This window comes from Eumetopias jubatus, unplaced genomic scaffold (assembly GCF_037043125.1).
Source record: "Eumetopias jubatus isolate StellerSeaLion01/CBP00866 unplaced genomic scaffold, mEumJub1_p1.0 scaffold_4, whole genome shotgun sequence".
NCBI lineage: Eukaryota > Metazoa > Chordata > Mammalia > Carnivora > Otariidae > Eumetopias > Eumetopias jubatus.
Genome location: NW_028274810.1, coordinates 146817440 through 146835687, shown reverse-complemented (window position 1 = coordinate 146835687; position 18248 = coordinate 146817440). Strand labels below are relative to the sequence as shown.

Sequence of the window (18248 nt, the reverse complement as noted above, 5' to 3'; positions counted from 1 at the left end):
ACCCAGTTATGCTTTACGGACTAAGGTGATCTAATTCTTGAAAGAAACTTTATTCTGGGCCGTGGCATGCATTTTCTAGACGAGAGGGGAAATTGTTATTGCTTATAATAAAGAACAGGCTGTTTTTCTTACTTGGGAACCTCAAGGGGATGAAGCAACAGTTTTAATACTGTAAAGAAGTGGGCTGTGAAACACTGGGATAAGTCCTGTTTATTTAACTTTTAATGCCCATGGTCTGTTAGGCACGAGGAGACTCAACTCTGGTGCTGTTATTTCACGCTGGAACAGTAAAATAGTCTGGCTAAGATTAGATTAGGCAGTTGATTCAAAGTCCTCCAGCTTCAAGGCTCAAAAATGAATAAACCAACATTGTTGCCATACAGTGGGCTTGAACATATGCGTGGCTAGTGTGGTTGGGCAGTGGACCGTCCTCCCTCTTTAGGTCCTTGTAAAGCCCAAGCCTTGAGGAAATGACCTGACATCTCTATTTCTTAAAAACCTTTTTAATGCCTGTTTTCATTTGAAGAATTTAAAGACAAAATTATTTGCTCAGAACAATTTGATATTTTATGCCACTGATCCCCCAAGTATATAGAAATAGATGTGAGCAACATGGTGGTGAGTTAAACCAAGGAGAGCCAGGAAGCTGGGATTGATAGCCCAGTAGACTCTGTAATAATGTGTTGATTTGTGCTTGGACGTTTTAGGCTGTCTGTTTCTACAGATGTGTGTAAATGTACCTTTGACTTGTGGCCAGGGTGAACCCAGTGCTGAGAGAATCGGTCTTCCCTTGGACTAAGTTCCTCACTTTTCAGTTTGGTGATCAGCCAAGAGAGGACTTTTCTTATCGGTGTCCTGTGAACGTGTGTCTGATGATACCATCTGTTGTCATCTTCATCAGTTGCCTGTGCCTGCGAACTAATCCCCAAGGGAGTCAGCCCCAGCCCACAGGGCTCACTGCAGGGACGCATGTGCAGGAGTATGGGCTTAAACCAGGGGCCTCAGGATCAAAAGGGTTCAAGTCCTGCTTCTGCCATCATTATATGCAGTAGCCCCCCGCCCCCTGTCGGCCATTTCACGTTTCCATGGTTTTAGTTACCCACCACCAACCGTGGTCCCGAAGCGGATGATCCTCCTTCGGAGTATCGTCAGAAGGTTAGCAGTGGCCCAAAGCTACTGTGGCCACAGTGTCTGTGTCATTCACCTCACTTCTCTTGCCACGTAGGCATTTTATCATCGCACATCGTCACAAGAAGGGTGAGTACGGTACAAGGTCTTTCAGGAGACCGCATTCACGTGACTTTTATTACTGTATATTGTTATCCTTGTTGTATTTTATTATTATTGTTGTTAATCTCTTACTGTGCCTAATTTATAAATTAGACTTTATCGGAGGCATGTACTTTTAGGAAAAAACAGTGTATATATGGGGTACAGTTCTACCTGTGGTTTCAAGCATCCCCTGGGGGTCTTGGGCCCTATCTCCTGCAGAGAAGGGGGGATGACTGTATGTGACCATGAGTGAGTTGCTTCACCTTCCTCAGCCTCAGTTTTCTAATCTGTAAAATAGGAAAAATAATAATGCCTACATCATTGTATTACAGTGAAGGTCAAATGAGAAGAATTAAAGGAACTAATGCATATAATGTGCTTAGCATATTGCTTTAGCATAGAATAGGCACTCAGTAAATGGTAGCTTCCCTTTGCCTTTACCTCATCAAACATCTCTGTTCTCCAGTTAGTGTTCTCCTCTCCGTATCAGGATCAGCACAGTGCCATGGAGGTCTGTTTGGTTTGTATATCTCTCATGACTGCTCCTTCACATGATGACCTGGTTGGCTCTGTGGCCAGGCACTTGTCCTTTCTGTGTCCCTTGGCCTTGGAGACCATCTGGTCCTATGCATGATACCTCATTACCATACAAGGTAGACCCCTCCCAGTCCCTCTGCACAGCCAGCCCCTGGGCTCTTGTCCTCCTTCTGCACGAGCCCTGCGCTAGTGTCTAGTGCCCACAGTGCACCCTCCAGTGCCTCGAGAGCAAAGCCAGATGGACACCTTCTTCTCTGGATTCTTCAGTTCTATTTTGGATAGGTTCCAGCATTCTTTCTACTTGGTCTCCCCCATGCTGCATCTGGTTTTTCCTTACTGTAGAGGGTGAATGCAGGGCCTCAGGAGCAAGTATGGCTTCCTGACAGCTTCCCCAACCAGGGGATGTTGGCAAGAAGTGCAGGAAGAGACAGAGCTAAGTGTCCACATCTTTTCTTGAGTTTGTGACAGTGCTGTTTATGGTCACCAGTTTTTAAGGAGTTATTTATCTATGGGAAAAAAGATGTTCTCTATTCTCTATATTCTTTAAAAAGAAACACAGGTTACCATCTAGGTTTCATCATTTGAAATGGGACTTAAGAATGTTTATATCATATCTATATCATTGATATCCTAGTCATTTTGCTTTCTGGCTCTTAATTCTCCATTAATTTTCCTTCCTTCCTCCCTCCCTTCCTTCTTTTGTTTCTTTCCTTCTTTCTTTCACTCATCCATCGGTTAAGTCAGGTGAGAGAGTCAGCTCTGCTAAATTCTAGCAGAAGGGGATGACTTTTATCAGAGTGCTGTGTGGGAGAGTGAAGATAATGGTACCTCCAGGCCTGCAGCTCACAATGGGATTTGTAGAATTTCTGGGATTTCTACAAATAACAGGCTGGTGGTGGTTGATTTTCTGTGTGGTGCTTTTTGTCTGTCTGCATACACTGCTTCTTTTCCTTCCCCCACACGGTGTTCGTCTCAATCCTCATTTTCCTGGCTAAGACTGCCCTGGAAACTTGAGGAGGGGTTAGAAGGTGGGGTCCTAGTGGAAAACAAACCCTGTCCTCTGTAATGACCCCTCGTCACTTAGCACTGATGACTCGGGACGTGGCCTACTTAGTGAAACATTCATTAGAAAGCAAATCAGTTACTTCTGTGTTGTTAATTGATGTGGTTCTGCCTTTAGTGTTTGCCTAATTATTTTTGTCTTTCGTATGCCTGAGAATATTCTCAACGTATAACGGGGCCCGAAGCCAGGTGGTCTAGTTGGAAAGGCACAGACCCTGGGGTAAAAGAAAATCTGGATTCATACTCAGCCTCTAGCACCTACTAGCTCCATGACATTGTGCAAGTCACTTAGGTTCTTTTAGTCTTTGTTTCCTTATCTGTAACTTGGGGATCATACCTCCAGGCATCATAATACTCCAGGTATCATGGGATTGTTGTGAAAATTAAGTGAGATAATGTCTGGAAAGCACGTAGCACAGTGTCTGGCATATGGTAAGTAGCCAATAAATCTTGCTTCCTGCTCTCCCCAGCCTCCCCGCCCCACCAGTTGGCCAGCTGTCTCTAATACAGCATCAGTGGAACTGTAAAGACCTTCACTGTTACGTAACTGCACGCCGCCGATCTGCGCCTTGATCACCTTTCTGCCCTCCCTCCAGATCTGTTCCTAAACTCAATTAGACCAGACTCTGCCTCTGGTCTAATCTCCCTCTGTGGAGAACAGTGAAAACTGGATTTTTAAAAAAATCATTTTTCCATAGAACTTAAAACCCCGCAACGTCTTTGGGAGTTGTGTTTTCCAAAAGGACTTATTGTTGACACAAAAATTAATATATTTGCATTCAGAGCTCCTTTTCCACAAAAATCTTGATAATCATATTTTCCTGATTCTTGAGAAGCCCTGTGATTTTTTGGGTGCAGGAAATGCACTTTGTTGATCTGTCTAAGTGGATGCTAGGCTTATAAATTTTTAGATTCAATTTGATTATTTCTGGAGCTCAGGTTCCCAAAATGCAAGCGAGTCTTCAGCAACCTATATAGAAATTAAGTTATTCTCCTTCTCTGTTTCCTATTTATTTCAAGTTAGTGATGATTTTCAGACCCAGCAGTTCAAGACTTTTGTCATTCCTGTTAATATAAATCTGAAATTCCAGTGTTGTTCAGCTTTTGAATGTCTTAGGATCTGATTGCTTATCTCCATCAACCTAGAAAATGTCCTTCTTTGCATTGGACCCAGTTCTCACCCCTACTGACCACATTGTCTACAGGCCATATTCTTGCCACTTTGTCTCTTTAATATTGGACAGTTTTATTTTATTTATTTTTTATTATGTTATATTAGTCACCATACAGTACATCATTAGTTTTTGATGTAGTGTTCCATGATTCATTGTTTGCATATAACACACAGTGCTCCACCCCCCAACCCCCCACCCCTCTAAAACCCTCCGTTTGTTTCTTGGAGTCCATAGTCTCTCATGGTTGGATAGTGTTAAATGGAATTTGAAGGTGCTAATATTCCTTTGAGTAATAGGAATGGTGGTAGCTTGAGTGGTAGCTTGGTTAGATTACATTCTCTAATGTGAGAGTTTCACCTAAAAAAAGGTTAGGACTAGTCAGATCTTCCCATGCAGCTTATTGCTTGGGAAGGCAAAAGCCTGAAGTGATTGAAAGCATGGATTGGGCATGGATTTGGGCAATAAGAATCCCAGCTCTGCCATTTACTAGTTATGTCGTATTGGGCAAGTGACTTAATTTCAGGTATAGAAATTAAGTTTATTTGTAAAAGGGAAAGGCAGTATTTCTTGCTTCGCAGAATTAAACGGGGAAATGTTTCTAAAATATATGAAATATTATCTGGAAACACCTTAGCACAGTGTCTGATACAGTACTGAGTGCCCAGTAAACCTTGGTCTGCTCTCTCCCAGCTTGCACTGAGTGTTGGCCATCTCTAAAATCACATGGGTGATGCTATAAATTCTGTACCACTATGTGATTGCTCTCGTCTAGTTCTTGTCTACATTACCCTTCTGCCCTACCTCCCAGTTTGAACCCAGTTCAAGTCTCTCTCTCTCTCTCTCTCTGGAGTAACTTCATTCTCCATCCAGAGAAATGATAACTTCATTTTTAAAAGATCAGGTTTTTTTTTAGATGAATTCCGAGTGCCTACAACAATAATGATGGTAATAGTGATAAGAATGATGTGGGAGTTTCTTACTCTGTCTTCGAGGCTGTAAGTTCCATGAGTCCAAAGATCATGACTGGGCTCTTCAGTCCTAAATCCCTCAGTTCCTGGACCAGGGATGGTTGTTGAATGAATGAGTCTGATATTTTGAGTAGCTTTGATTATGCCATTTAATCTTTTTGATTTCTGCACAGTAAGTCCAAGTGAGTATTTGTTGATTTGTATGTTCACTTCTATTACAGAATTTGTTTCTTCTTTTATAGAAGATAATTCTTAAATGTATGCTTGTATATTGAAAGATGGACAGCAGTGACATATTTTAACAAGTGTTAAATGTGGAAATTAAGTATATCTCAGGAAATAATGTTTGTGAAGTATTAGTGTCTACACAGTGGGAAAAAAAGCTAGTAGTTTGACTTGAAGGTTTGAGGACAGGGGTCCTGGGAAAAGTTCTGGGAATGGAGGCATCACATTCCTTCCCACACTAAGCACATAACTGCGTGAGTTTGGTTTCATTTCAGAAGTAGAGTGTTCTCAGACACCGAACACACCCCTATAAGCTAAGCCCTAGGAGGGCATAAGATAAACCTGGGGAGTCTTTCTAAGATGACAGTCCCTTGAGATCTGAAGTCAATTTTGACAAGCTCCTATAAATACTTTTATAGACTGTATAAAATTTCTTCCTTACCCCAACAGCTTTTATACCTAGCATGTGACACAGTGACCTGGAAAGCAAAAGCTCCATAAGGTCAAATAATCCATTGCCTTGGTAGTGTAAGGTTCATAAATTTTGAAGCATTGAAATTTCATGCAAACGTCCCTGAGTTTGCTCCGAGTTTTCTTTTATCTGGAGAATACAAATGTGTCTCACACTTTCCATAACTGAGGAATGAAAGTGTTTGAGATAAACAGCAGGTCTCGGGGCGCCTGGGTGGCTCAGTCATGAAGTGTCTGCCTTCAGCTCAGGTCATGATCCCAGGGTCCTGGGATCGAGCCCCACATCGGGCTCCCTGTTACGCAGGAAGCCTGCTTCTCCCTCTTCCACTCCTCCTGCTTGTGTTCCCTCTCTCGCTGTCGGTCTCTCTGTGTCAAATAAATAAAAACTTAAAAAAAAAAAAACCACACAAAAAAAAACCCCAGCAGGTCTCTTGGAAGGCCAAACACTTCTCTTGAGAAAATGCAATCCCATGTCCCTGTGGGTGGGTTCAGTATCTGCAGAGCCATAATTATAATATTCTAGCTCTAACAGAGATTCCAAGATTCCAGGCCTCCTTCCATGTCCTCCACCTGCCCTAGCCCAGCCTTATTTCCAAGGCTTTACTTTCCCTTAGGCAAATGTAACTGGTAACTGATTTAATGTTTAAAAATATTCTCTGTCCAAAAGTTCTTTTTATAGATCTATATCTGTCTTGTGGCAGCTTACAACAATTTCCATTAGGTGTGCCAATCCATTTATCAACAAATATGTATAGAGCCCTTTGATTTACCAGGAGCTGTGTGTGGAAACCCAAAGCAGAAACTACATTAATTGTGATTAAGTGCCAAATGGGGGGAACAGAAAATAAAAGTTTTGAAGTTCAGAGGAAGGAGAGAGTGGAACAGGAGGATTTGGAACTGGGTCTTAAAAGATGGTTGGGATATAGGTAAGTCAGGAGAAAAAGGAAGGGCAAATGGGGTAGGATAAAGGGAATGAGGAAAAGTACAGCAATGGAAAGAAAATGAAGATAACGATTTACCTGGAATGGAGGCTTTGGAAAGGGGAGTAGTTGCAGGCAGGCCTGGAGGGGCAGGTTGGAACTAGTCTGTGAAGCCTCAAATGCCATTAGTTAATTAATGCTGCTGGACTCTATGTTATAGATCCGTGGCCTCTGAAGCCAGGAACTCCGTAGGATCATCATTTGGTACAGGAACGTATTCTTTATCTAAAAAAAGAAATACATTTTACTAATGTATTAAGTGTATTGACAGTATTGGGTCTGTGTCATTTATACATACATACGTGTTGGTGCATGCTCAAAATTGTGTTACTGATAGAGACATATGTTCAAAACAAGTTCGGAGGCAGACTACTGCCGTAGACGGTAAGGAGTGATTAAAGATTTTCATGTAGCCAGTGACATGTTCAGGGCAGTATTGTAGAAAGATGAATCTGGGGGCAGTTTTAAAGAGAGAATGGGAGGAAACAGTTGGCGATTGCAGTGATTCAAAGGGCTTAAAGTGTCGTAGCCACAGTGCAGCGGGAATGGAAAGGAGGGGACATTTTGATGGTCTTGTTCTTTCCGTGGTGACATTTTCCTTTAGCAGGAACATTGGCGGATCACTTTGGGGGCTGATCACATTTGATATTCTCAAATGTGTTATGGCCTGAAAACCTAAACTTAAAACAAGAATAAAAATTGTGGTTAATTATTGGTCAAAAACAAGTTTAGGGTAACCTCTTAACTGATTTTATACACAAAGAACATCTTGAAAAATGAAGATAAAACCCGTCCACTGCAATCCTAAAAATGACCACTTGAAAGAGTTCACAGAAGCAGCTTAATGAGGGCCCCTGCATTATAAATAGCTTGTGCCCCATGTCTGCTGTTTGCTATTGAAAGTGGATCCCAGAAATTTCCTCATCTCAGTTGCACGTTGGAGCTGTATTACTTTCTGATAATCCCTGACTCAAGTATAAACACATCCGTTCTTCTCACACAGTACCATCTTCACAAGAAATAAAATTTAAAGAACCATATTGATGAATGTGAATTTGTAAGAGAATTTGTCTGGGTTCTTGTTCTTGATCACCATCGTTTTCTTAGATATTATACTATGTATTTAAGTCTTCCCCGTTGGATGTTTTTGCAGGGTAGAGCTCTTAACAGAAATGTGATTCAGAGTTCAAATCTGTCATTAGCCAGGCTTCTCAATTTCTCCTTGCAGATAAAAACACTCTAAATAATGATAGGGAAAAAGAAATAGTATGTTTAAAGATGCCAACTACATCAGACTTATGATCTCTATGTGATACTAACATAATCTTGGAACTATACTGATGGAAAAGCCCTAATGTCAGACAATTTAAATAAGAAAAACAAATTCACATATTTTAACTCTAGTCAGGCATCAGAAATAAACTTAACATTTGTCTCAATCAAGTTAAAAAATACTACAGATTGAGTGTGTGTGTGTGTGTGTGTGTGTGTGTGTGTGTAATCATTTTGGCTGAAAATGAGTAGAATGTAGTATTGAAAAATAGATATAACATATTGAAGCATATCAAAACAAAGGGGATAGGAATAAAATTCCACAACAAACTGAGGGTTCTAGAGGGGAGGTGGGGTGGGGGGATGGGTCAGCCTGGTGATGGGTATTAAGGAGGGCACGTACTGAATGGAGCACTGGGTGTTATACGCAAATGATGAATCATGGAACACTACATCAAAAACTAATGATGTAATGTATGGTGATTAACATAATAAAAAAAATTCCACATTAAGTAGAAGTGAATATTCTTACATACTGCTGGTGGGAATATAAATTGGTAACATGTCTTTAGGACATTAGTGACATGTTTCAAGAGCCTTAAAAAGGTTTATACTATTTAGACTTGGTATTTCTAGTTTTAAGAACTGGTCCTAAGGATATAAACCTTAAATGTCCAATAAGAAGAGAATAGCTGAAACAATTAAGAATCATTTTCTTAAAGTTTATTAATTACAGTAGATAAAGGCCATATATGCCATAATTTTGAATGAAAAAAGGAGTATAAAACTATACTAAAATATCGCTTTTATATGTATGTATACACATACTTGCATACAAAATTTCTAAGGAAGTATAGCAGTATGCTTAGAGGTTGTTTTGTTTCCAATTTTTTATTGTTTTCAGTTTTGTTTTTTTTTTAAAGATTTTATTTATTTGAGAGGGAGAAAGAGAGAGAGAGAAATCATGAGTGGGGGGAGAGGGACAAGCCGACTGCCTGGTGAGTGCAGAGCCCAACACGGGACTCGATCCCAGGACCCTGAGATCATGACGTGAGCTGAAGTCAGACGCTTAACCAAGGTGCCCCAGTTTTCAGTTTTAAAAAGAATATATATTGTTTTTATAATCAGAAAAAATAAGTAAAAAATTAGGGAGAACTGTTGGAGTTCAAAATACAAATACCTATAATTTAAAACAGCTAATGGGAAGATTTCTGTTGCTCATAATGTATTTATTTAATGACTTAATCAACAAAAGCTGTTCTACTAAATTTTGACTAGACCCATGCTGCAAAAGTAAATGTAATAGCAGCTGAAGTAAATGTTGAATTTGAAGCACATCTAATTCTCTAGGCTACTGGAATGGTTTCACCTGTGTTTTTGGGGTTTGGTTTCACAAAAAAAGAGCATATCTTACCAACTTCCTGCAATCAGGAGGCACTAATATGGGCTAGATTAAATGAAAATGCAGTAGTTTTCATTTATACTTACATAAATGCATGTAGGCATTCATTCTTTCATTCAGTCAGTCAGTTAACAGACATTTATTCAGCACTTGTTAAATGCCAGGTCCTGGACCAGGATAAGGAAAAAGAGAAATCAGTAAGTCTCAGGAAATTAGTGGTCTGTGGGAAGAACAACATTTAAGTATGGTTGAAAATGAAAAGAGAGGTATATATGAGGTTCTAGAGGAACATTGAGAAAGGAGTAGCCAACTTTTGCCCTAGAGTTAGGGGAGCTTTCTCAGAGAAAGTAATATTAGAGATGGGCTTTGTTGAGTGAATAGGAGTTTGCCAGATGGAAAAAGTGAGCTGGCATTCTAGGTAGGAAGAAGAGGATATACAAAGGACCAAAAATCTGAGCTAGCATGGCATGTGTTCAGGGATGGATAGGAAATGTGATGTGACTGGTGCTTAGGATGAGGCAGAAGTGGTGGATGAGAGTGGGAAACTGGTTAGGGCCAGAAATGACCTCACACAATGGTAGTCACGGTGTTCCTGCTGCAGCAAAGATTAATGGTGATTTTCCTGTGTAATAGAATCCTAATCATTATAATGACGTAGGACTCTTCCCTTTGAATTATGGAAATTATAACTGTTATGACCTGTTCCACAAACACAGGTTATAAATATGATCACATCTCTTTAATCTCCTTTACAGTTAATCATTCAAGCCTCCATAGTCCTTATTAGCAAGAAGTCTATTATCTCCCCTTGAGGTCCCTCCCACTGCTTCCAGATTGCCCATGAATCCTGGGACAGCACTCTGGCCGAATAGGTCAGTCCTCCCCCAGAAACCTGTAGCTAGATCCACCTGTGACTACTCTTCCCTCTGGCCACTGCCTGCCGCTATTTGTACCCCTGAGTCACAGTGGTGCTGATTTCGGGCAACAAGATGACAACTGTCTTCATTTACAATCCCATCCTCAGCTCTTATTCCCGAAATCATAATCTCTGTGCCAGGGTAGCTGGATCTGGAGGAGCTTCCAGAGTTGGCCACATGCTAGGCTGAAATTGGCCCTTCCCCTAGAACCTTGGGTGACTGTGCTGAGTCCTGGTAATAGCCCAGACTCCTCCCTTCATCATGGTCACTTTATTTCAATTGTTTCCAAGACTTTCTCTGTCCCAGGACCTTAGTCATTGTCGCCCTGACCCAAGAGGTCTCTCATCCCCAGCCCCCAATCCAAGGAGGCAGGGATGAGGACCTGGGGGCTTTTCTCCTAGAAGGCTCTAGGCTCCTTTTACACACTGATTTGCCTCCTGCCCAATGTCCAGGTTGTTCTCCAGATGAGTCAGAGGTAGCAGCTTATAAGATGGAGTATAAAAACCAATTTATTTTGGGGGTGTTGAGTTTGATAAATCCTTTATAGATTTTAGATACTAGCCCTTTACCTGATAAGACATTTGCAACGATCTTTTCCCATTCCATAGGTTGCCTTTTAGTTCTGTTGACTGTTTCCTTTGCTGTGCAAAAGCTTTTTATCTTGATGAAGTCCAAACAGTTCACTTTTGCTTTTGTTTCCCTTGCCTTTGGAGACGTGTCTAGCAAGAAGTTGCTCCGGCTGAGGTCGAAGAGGTTGCTGCCTATGTTCTCCTCTAGGATTTTGATGGATTCCTGTCTCACATTTAGGTCTTTCATCCATTTTTGAGTTTATCTTTGTGTGTGGTGTAAGAAAATGGTCCAGTTTAACTCTTCTACATGTGGCTGTCCAATTTTCCCAACACCATTTGTTGAAGAAACTGTCTTTTTTTCCATTGGATACTCTTTCCTGCTTTGTCGAAGATAAGTTGACTACAGACTTGAGGGTCCATTTCTGGGCTCTCTATTCTGTTCCATTGATCTATGTGTCTGTTTTTGTGCCAGTACCATAGTGTCTTGATGATTACAGCTTTGTAATAGAGCTTGAAGTCCGGAATTGTGATGCCTCTAGCTTTGGTTTTCTTTTTCAACATTCCTTTGGCTATTTGGGGTCTTTTTTGGCTCCCCACAAATTTTAGGATTGTTTGTTACAGCTCTGTGAAACATGCTGATGGTATTTTGATAGGGATTGCATTGAAGGTGTAGATTGCTCTAGGTAGCACAGGTATTTTAACAATATTTGTTCTTCCAATCCATGAGCATGGAACATTTTTCCATTTCTTTGTGTCTTCCTCAATTTCTTTCATAAGTGTTCTATAGTTTTCAGAGTATAGAACCTTTACCTCTTTGGTTAGGTTTATTCCTAGGTATCTTATGGTTTTTGGTGTATTTGTAAATGGGTGGGCCCCCCATTTACATGGGGTAACTGGGTGCTGGGCATTAAGGAGGGCACTTGAAATAATGAGCACTGGGTGTTGTATGCAATGATGAATCGCTAAATTCTACCTCTGGAACTAATGATACAGTATATGCTAATTAAATTGAATTTAAATAAAATTTTTTTAAAAACCCAATTTATTGCCCTGTCCAAGTGCCCCCCAAAAGTGCCTAATTGCTTTATATTTACATAACTAAGATACCAAGCAATACTTCCAAGAACAAAAGATCTTCAAAGTGACTTTCTGTTCCTGCCTTATTATAAAAAGAAGTAATTACAATTTATTTCACTAAAATAATTAATCTGTATCCAACCATGCCTCCTATTTTATTTATTTTTATTTTTTATGCCTCCTATTAAAAAAAAATAATGTGCTTATATACCATATGACAAATTATTTAACTTGTCCAAGTTAGAAATAGTTCTTGACCCCCAAATCCATGTGTTCAACCACTATGCTTACTTACTGCTCATTCTCATTCAATTTAGATGCTAATATCTCATTATTTTATCTGTACCACAAATATTACATTAATCAGGTTTATTGCAGGAATAGAAATCTCTAAGTATAGGCACTCTTCTGCAGTATTGATAAATGAGAGCTGGGCAACAAATGTACTTATGAACTAGTGCATTTATATGGAAAACAAGTATACAGTATTTACTGCAAGAGAAAGTTGTGTTTTCTCTGCAAAGTTAGGTCACAGAAGGGAGAACAGTACTCACACATAATTCTGGAGGGACTGAAATGAACAGTAAATGAGCATTTGGGTCAATACACATTGTTAACAAATAGCATTCGCTAGCATTCATGATTTGGGAAAGCTATCTCCAAGGCTGGATTAATGTGAGTTTATTTTGCTTTGCCCCCTCGGTGCAAGTGTGGGACAATCAACTGACCTCTTCAGTTTATCAGTTTAATGAAAGTCACCTCTCAGCCTTCTCATCTTTAAGTTTGATAATAATGAAAAATAAAGCCCAACCAGATTGTTTTGACCTTTTCTCCTAGGCACTGTTTTCCCATTAGCATTATTACTTTCCTCAGTAAAATGGAGGTGAAATGCACGTGTATCATATTTCATAAATAAGACAAAATTCTGACACATTATCAGCAGTTTATGTTTTTTAAAGAGGAAAACCACATGTTGTAAAATGTGTGCTGCACTATCTGGAGTTCTTAATGGAAATTCCAGGAGGTAGAGATCTCTGCAAAGTTACTAGACATCCATAGGGCAACTAATTGCCTGTCTTCTGACAAAACCCCAATGAGACCCGACTCCTGGACAGCTGAGCCCAGAGTCCTGCCACTCACCTCCATTTCTAAGACTTTCTCGTGCTTGCTGGGGGCCAGTGCTGGGTAGCTCAAGCCAGAGCCAGGGTTGTGAGTCAGGATCACTACTGAGCTATTCGTTTACCCCAGTTCTCCTACAAAATGAAATCCCTATGTTTGGCCTCCTATCACTGGGTTGTGTTGCTCTTGGTGATTTTGCTTTATTATTGTTGTTGCTATTTTATATACTTAGAATTCTTTCTTAGCTTTTAAATCTAGTTTGGATTTGAGATCCACAATAAATTATATCATTTAAAGACGAAAAATATAGATATTCTTACATCAGCTTGGTTCAGTTTTCAGACTTATCCAGCTCTTTGACTTTATTCAGAAACTAACAATTCTGATTGGCCTTCACTTTTAAAAAGTTCCAGTTTACTTGGATTTGGATACGCTCTATGTTGGGATGAGGAAGCATTCCTTACTGAAAGAGGTGGTATGCGTTTTTCTACAAAGTTAGATGAAATTTGTACTTTTTCCTTGGCTGAGTACACATTCTGAATAAACAAAGATACTCTCCGGTTCCTAAGGATAAGGAATGAGGACTATGCCTCTCTCCTGGCTTTCCCACAAGATCTCCCTGGTGATTACTGGCACAGACTGAGGAGTTGTGTGGGATGATGTAGAAAGAAGCTAACTAACAATTCTTGAAAACCTACTATGTGCCTACTGTGCTTCATATATATTCACCTCGTCTCATTTAATTTTCTTGACAATCCCATAAGGCGGGGTGCCTGGTGGCTCAGTGGGTTAAGCGTCTGCCTTTGGTTCAGGTCATGATCCCGGGGTCCTGGGATCGAGCCCCGCGTCCTGCTCCCTGCTCAACAGGGAGACTGCTTCTCCCTCTCCTGCCCCCCCAACTCGTGCTCTCTCTCTCTCAAATAAATAGTAAAATAAAGTCTTTAAAAAAACCCCACAATCCTGTGAGCCAATGACCATTTTCTTTATTGTAGAGATGAAGAAACTGAGGCCCTGAGAGATTAGGTAACTAGCCTGATGTCACAGAACCAGAAGTAGCAGAGCAGAGAAGCAAACAACACTTCCTCAAATTCATGGCCAGCATCTTTCTGTGCCCCACACTGCCCATCTACAGACTCAGGTGGCTTGGGGCCCCCGAACTCCTCACTAGGACAAGGGTCTAGTCTTTGAATAAAGTCCCATGCATTCGTCTTAGGTTTAGAGACAACCAGAATATCAGAGCAGAGACTTCGGAGATCAGGCAAGCATTTGCTTAACCACTGCTTTCCTAACCTCTTCTTTCTGGCCCTTCACCTTTAACGTGGGACAGGCACTCATGTTCCGTGCTGACAGGGACTGAGCTTCTTTCTCAAGGCCTTGAAAGAGGCTCCATTTGTCTTTTTAAAGACAGCTGTGCACCAACAGCTACACTGTTGTTGTTTGGAGGCCTTAGCGTTCCTCATTTCAAACTGATTACTTCTTTATTATCTTAATATAACATCACTGACCATCTGGCTGATTTGAAATATGAAGGAGACTCATCCCAGACGGTAATGATTCGCAGGTGGAGCACCAAATCTATAGGGATATTCAGGACATTTGCTTTAAAAAATGATGATTTTTCTAACCTGTGCTAACTATGCCTTTATCCTTATTGAGAGAATTCCATCATTGTAATACTTTGGTACTGTTTTGCTGGTAAGTTCAGAGATAATGTAAAAAGGAAGTGTATTTTTTTCCTTTTTATGGATTAAAAAAAGTTCAGAATTTTCATTTGCACTTTATCCTTTCTTATTGTTTCTATCTTGCAAGCAAAATGTTATTTGATTTAAATCAGCATTAAGCACATTTCTTTGAAAGAGACCAAATAGTGTGATTTTTGGATATACTGAGTAGACTTCTTCCCACAACAAGTTTGTGCTTTGAATGTGAGCAGATAGTTTGACTCTGGAGCGAGCAGTGGGCACTTCAGGATTCTTTGTCAGCAGGCACCGAAATGCTTATGAAAGAACTTTCTGTGTGAGTGTTTAGATACCCCTTCTCTCTAGGGGTACAGTTGTGTGCTCTGGGCCTAGATCTCCATTATGTAGTTTTACAGAATTGTCTTCTATACATTATCACATCTCATTTAATCCTCACAACGATCCCATGAAATAGTTATGGAATAGGTATATAATATTCTCTCTTCTTTTCAGATAAGGAGGCTGAACTTCAGGTAGATCAGTTTCCCAGTGGTTACACAGCTAGTGCCTAATGATTGCAGGGCTCACCAGCTGTTTGCCTTTTTTTTTTTTTAAGATTTTATTTATTTATTTGAGAGTGAGAGCGAGAGCACAAGTGGGGGGATGAGGCAGAGGGAGAGGGAGAAGAAGGCTCCCCACTGAGCAGGGAGCCCAATGTGGGGCTCGATCCCAGGACTCTGGGATCCTGACCTGAACTGAAGGCAGACGCTTAACGACTGAGCCACCCAGACACCCCTGTCTGCCTTTTTCATCTGTAACAGCTTGCCTAGGAGTGAACTAGGTGGAGTTTTAGGAGATGAAGCTGGGAAAGTGATGGAGGGCTTTGAACTTTATTCTAAGTGACATACCAAGCTTTGGGTTCATTTATTCATTCAGTACCTATTTAATGGGCACCTAATGTGTACCAAACAGGCTGGGCACTAGGGGCATCATAGGGAACCAAGAAGGATAAACCCCTGCCTTCTGGAAGCTTACATTCTGGCTATGGGAGGTTTTGAACAGAGAAATGATATGATCCGGTTTCACTCTTACAAGGGTCCTCTGGCTGCAGGGGTGAGAGACTGCTGCAGAGAGAGCAATAAGGGGGTGACAGCAGCCCGGGCAGAAGACAGTGGGGTTTGTACCACAGTGCTAGCACAGGTGAGAAGCTGGGTTCTAGATGGACTTAGGAGAAAGCATCAAGGGGATTTTCTGAGCGATTCGATACCGAAATTTCTCACCCCGGTTTTAATGAGAACTCAGGTCAGCCTACGTCCTAAACCTGTGCTCTTTTAATTATGTTAAAATGCTCACATATAAAATGGCTTCACAACAATATTCAATTTAGTAGAAAATGTAGCTCCTGTTGTGCTCCTTAGCACTAGGCTTATGAAAGGAGAATCCTCGTTGGTGCTGGGAGGAGGCAGGTCCGAGCTCCATTCCCCAGGATCATTTCCCATCCAGACTGTGGTTGACCAGCCTGTTCCCTCAAAGGCCTCGTGCCCAGGTGGCCGCCCTTGTGTGCTTACACTTGCGATTTGTGGTGGGTCCATCTCAGAGCCACTCAGAGTCCTTCCCTTTGGCTCCCAGGAGGATGGATCCTCTTAATAAGATTCAAGCCCAGCTTCTTGTTTTTCTGTCATTGTTATTTCTCTGAAACAGCATTATAAGGTCCAAATCAGAACAGATTTTAATTCTTGGTCACAAAATGGGACTTTTAGTGTATTGTGTTCCCATTTTGTTTAAGTTTGAGAAACAGACTTCCTAATAGTTAACTTCTATTGAGCAGACATAGTCACTCAAAAATGGCTCTAGATGTGCCAGATCTGCCAACAACTTTAATAACTTCCAAGATACAAATTTGTATTTCCCAAGTCAACGAAATCGTCACCAAGCTGTTTGTGAAGTAATAAAGTAAGTAAAATGTCATCTGCATTGCATTTGTTTTCATTGACCTTAAGTGAATAACCTTGTATTTCCAAATAGTAGAAGAGAATGACCATGGGTAGCCATAAACATTGCCTCTGCTTGGCCTCCGTGACATCACCGAGGATAGCATGGGCAGCTAGCTATCCTTGTGGATTGAGATTAAGAAGCAATCCCCTACACACCTTATCTGGAAGTAGAGCCAAATGTTTGGGTTTCAGTTAATCATTGGAAGATTCCCTGATCTGACTAGAGTCCTGCCAACTGCATCTTCTATATGCGATCTAACATTCCACTGACCTTGGCCATCCACTGGGTTCTGCTGGGCAGGTTGTCAGTTCAGGATATGATTAGAGGCTCTCACTTCCTGGCCTGTAGGCAGCATTTGCATAGCCCCTTTCTCCATTAACCTGCCCTGGAGATCAGCCCTGAGGGCGCTTCTTTGCTGTGTCAGCCACACTCTGAATCAGCCAGCAGCCTCATCAGCAAGAGGTGAATATGCACGCCTCTGATGTCCTCCTGCCTCCAGAATGCTAATGAGGGGCCTTGCCATTTCCTAAAAAATGTAAAATCAACTGAAGGATCACTTATTTTATTATTTTTTCCCAGGGCTGCGACCAAAGAGGACTCTGCGTTTGGTGCTCTGGACTGCAGAGGAACAAGGTGGAATCGGTGGCTTCCAGTATTACCAGTTACACAAGGTAAGAAAGTAGCCATGGGTCTCTGGGCATTTGCATGTGTAATTAAGGTGAATAACCCAAAAGCATCCCTGCTTCCTTCTATTGTCCTGAAGACTCTCAACAATACTTTTTGGTGGGCTGACCCCAGCTAACACCCCTTGCAGAAGCCTTCTTCATTGGGTCCCATAGCAGAGAATGCACTGGTGAACCAGGGTGTGGAGCTGAGGGCGTCTCTATTTCTACATCAGTGTGTGACCTGAGAAAAATCCCAGCTGCCATGCCGTTTTCTTAAAGTCTCTCTGGTTCTGCTGTACTCTCACATGCCAGAGAAATAGTAATAGGTAAGCATTCCCTCTGCCCACGGAGCTCTCTCCCATACTTTTATGCCCTAAGTTGTCCTGGAAGCACTATGGTAATTGAGAACCAAGTCCTGGGGCCTTGTGTCAGCAGGAGCCCTGATAATGGCGGTGGGAATGGCGGCAGCTCAGACCTGGCCATGTGGAGGACGGCTTGGGTTGACACTGACTTCAGTAAGACAAAAGCGAAGCTTGAGACAAGAAGGTGATAGCAGAAGATCATGATTAGAAATACGAGACCACGTTTAAGACCGGGGACAGGGAGATTAATGTGGACAACCACTTTGAGAGAGGGCAAAGTGTACAAGCTCAGAGATACTCTGGAGCAAATCAAATGTGAGTTCAAAGAGGAATTCCCAAATCAAGGGGTATGCTGCCGAGCAGTGATGGTTGGGCGGAGGAGCAGGGTCTGGCCTGCTGCTGCGGGATTGTTTGTCCTGCATTTCAGATTAGAAAGAACAGATCTGCAGGCTTCCATTATCAAAATCAGAGAGGTTTGTTTTTTTGAATTGTGTTTGTATC

The 18248-nt window shown here is 41.3% G+C and overlaps 1 protein-coding gene across 4 annotated transcripts in view; it reads left to right on the top strand.

Annotated features, from left to right (window-relative positions):
• Window positions 1-18248, top strand: part of CPQ (carboxypeptidase Q) — a 448443-nt gene that overhangs the window by 331692 nt on the left and 98503 nt on the right. For all 4 annotated transcript variants that reach the window (XM_028112909.2, XM_028112923.2, XM_028112924.2 and 1 more), the window contains exon 6: window positions 17300-17391. In XM_028112909.2, the coding sequence (XP_027968710.1) occupies window positions 17300-17391 (92 nt within the window). The remainder of the gene's footprint in view (window positions 1-17299; window positions 17392-18248) is intronic.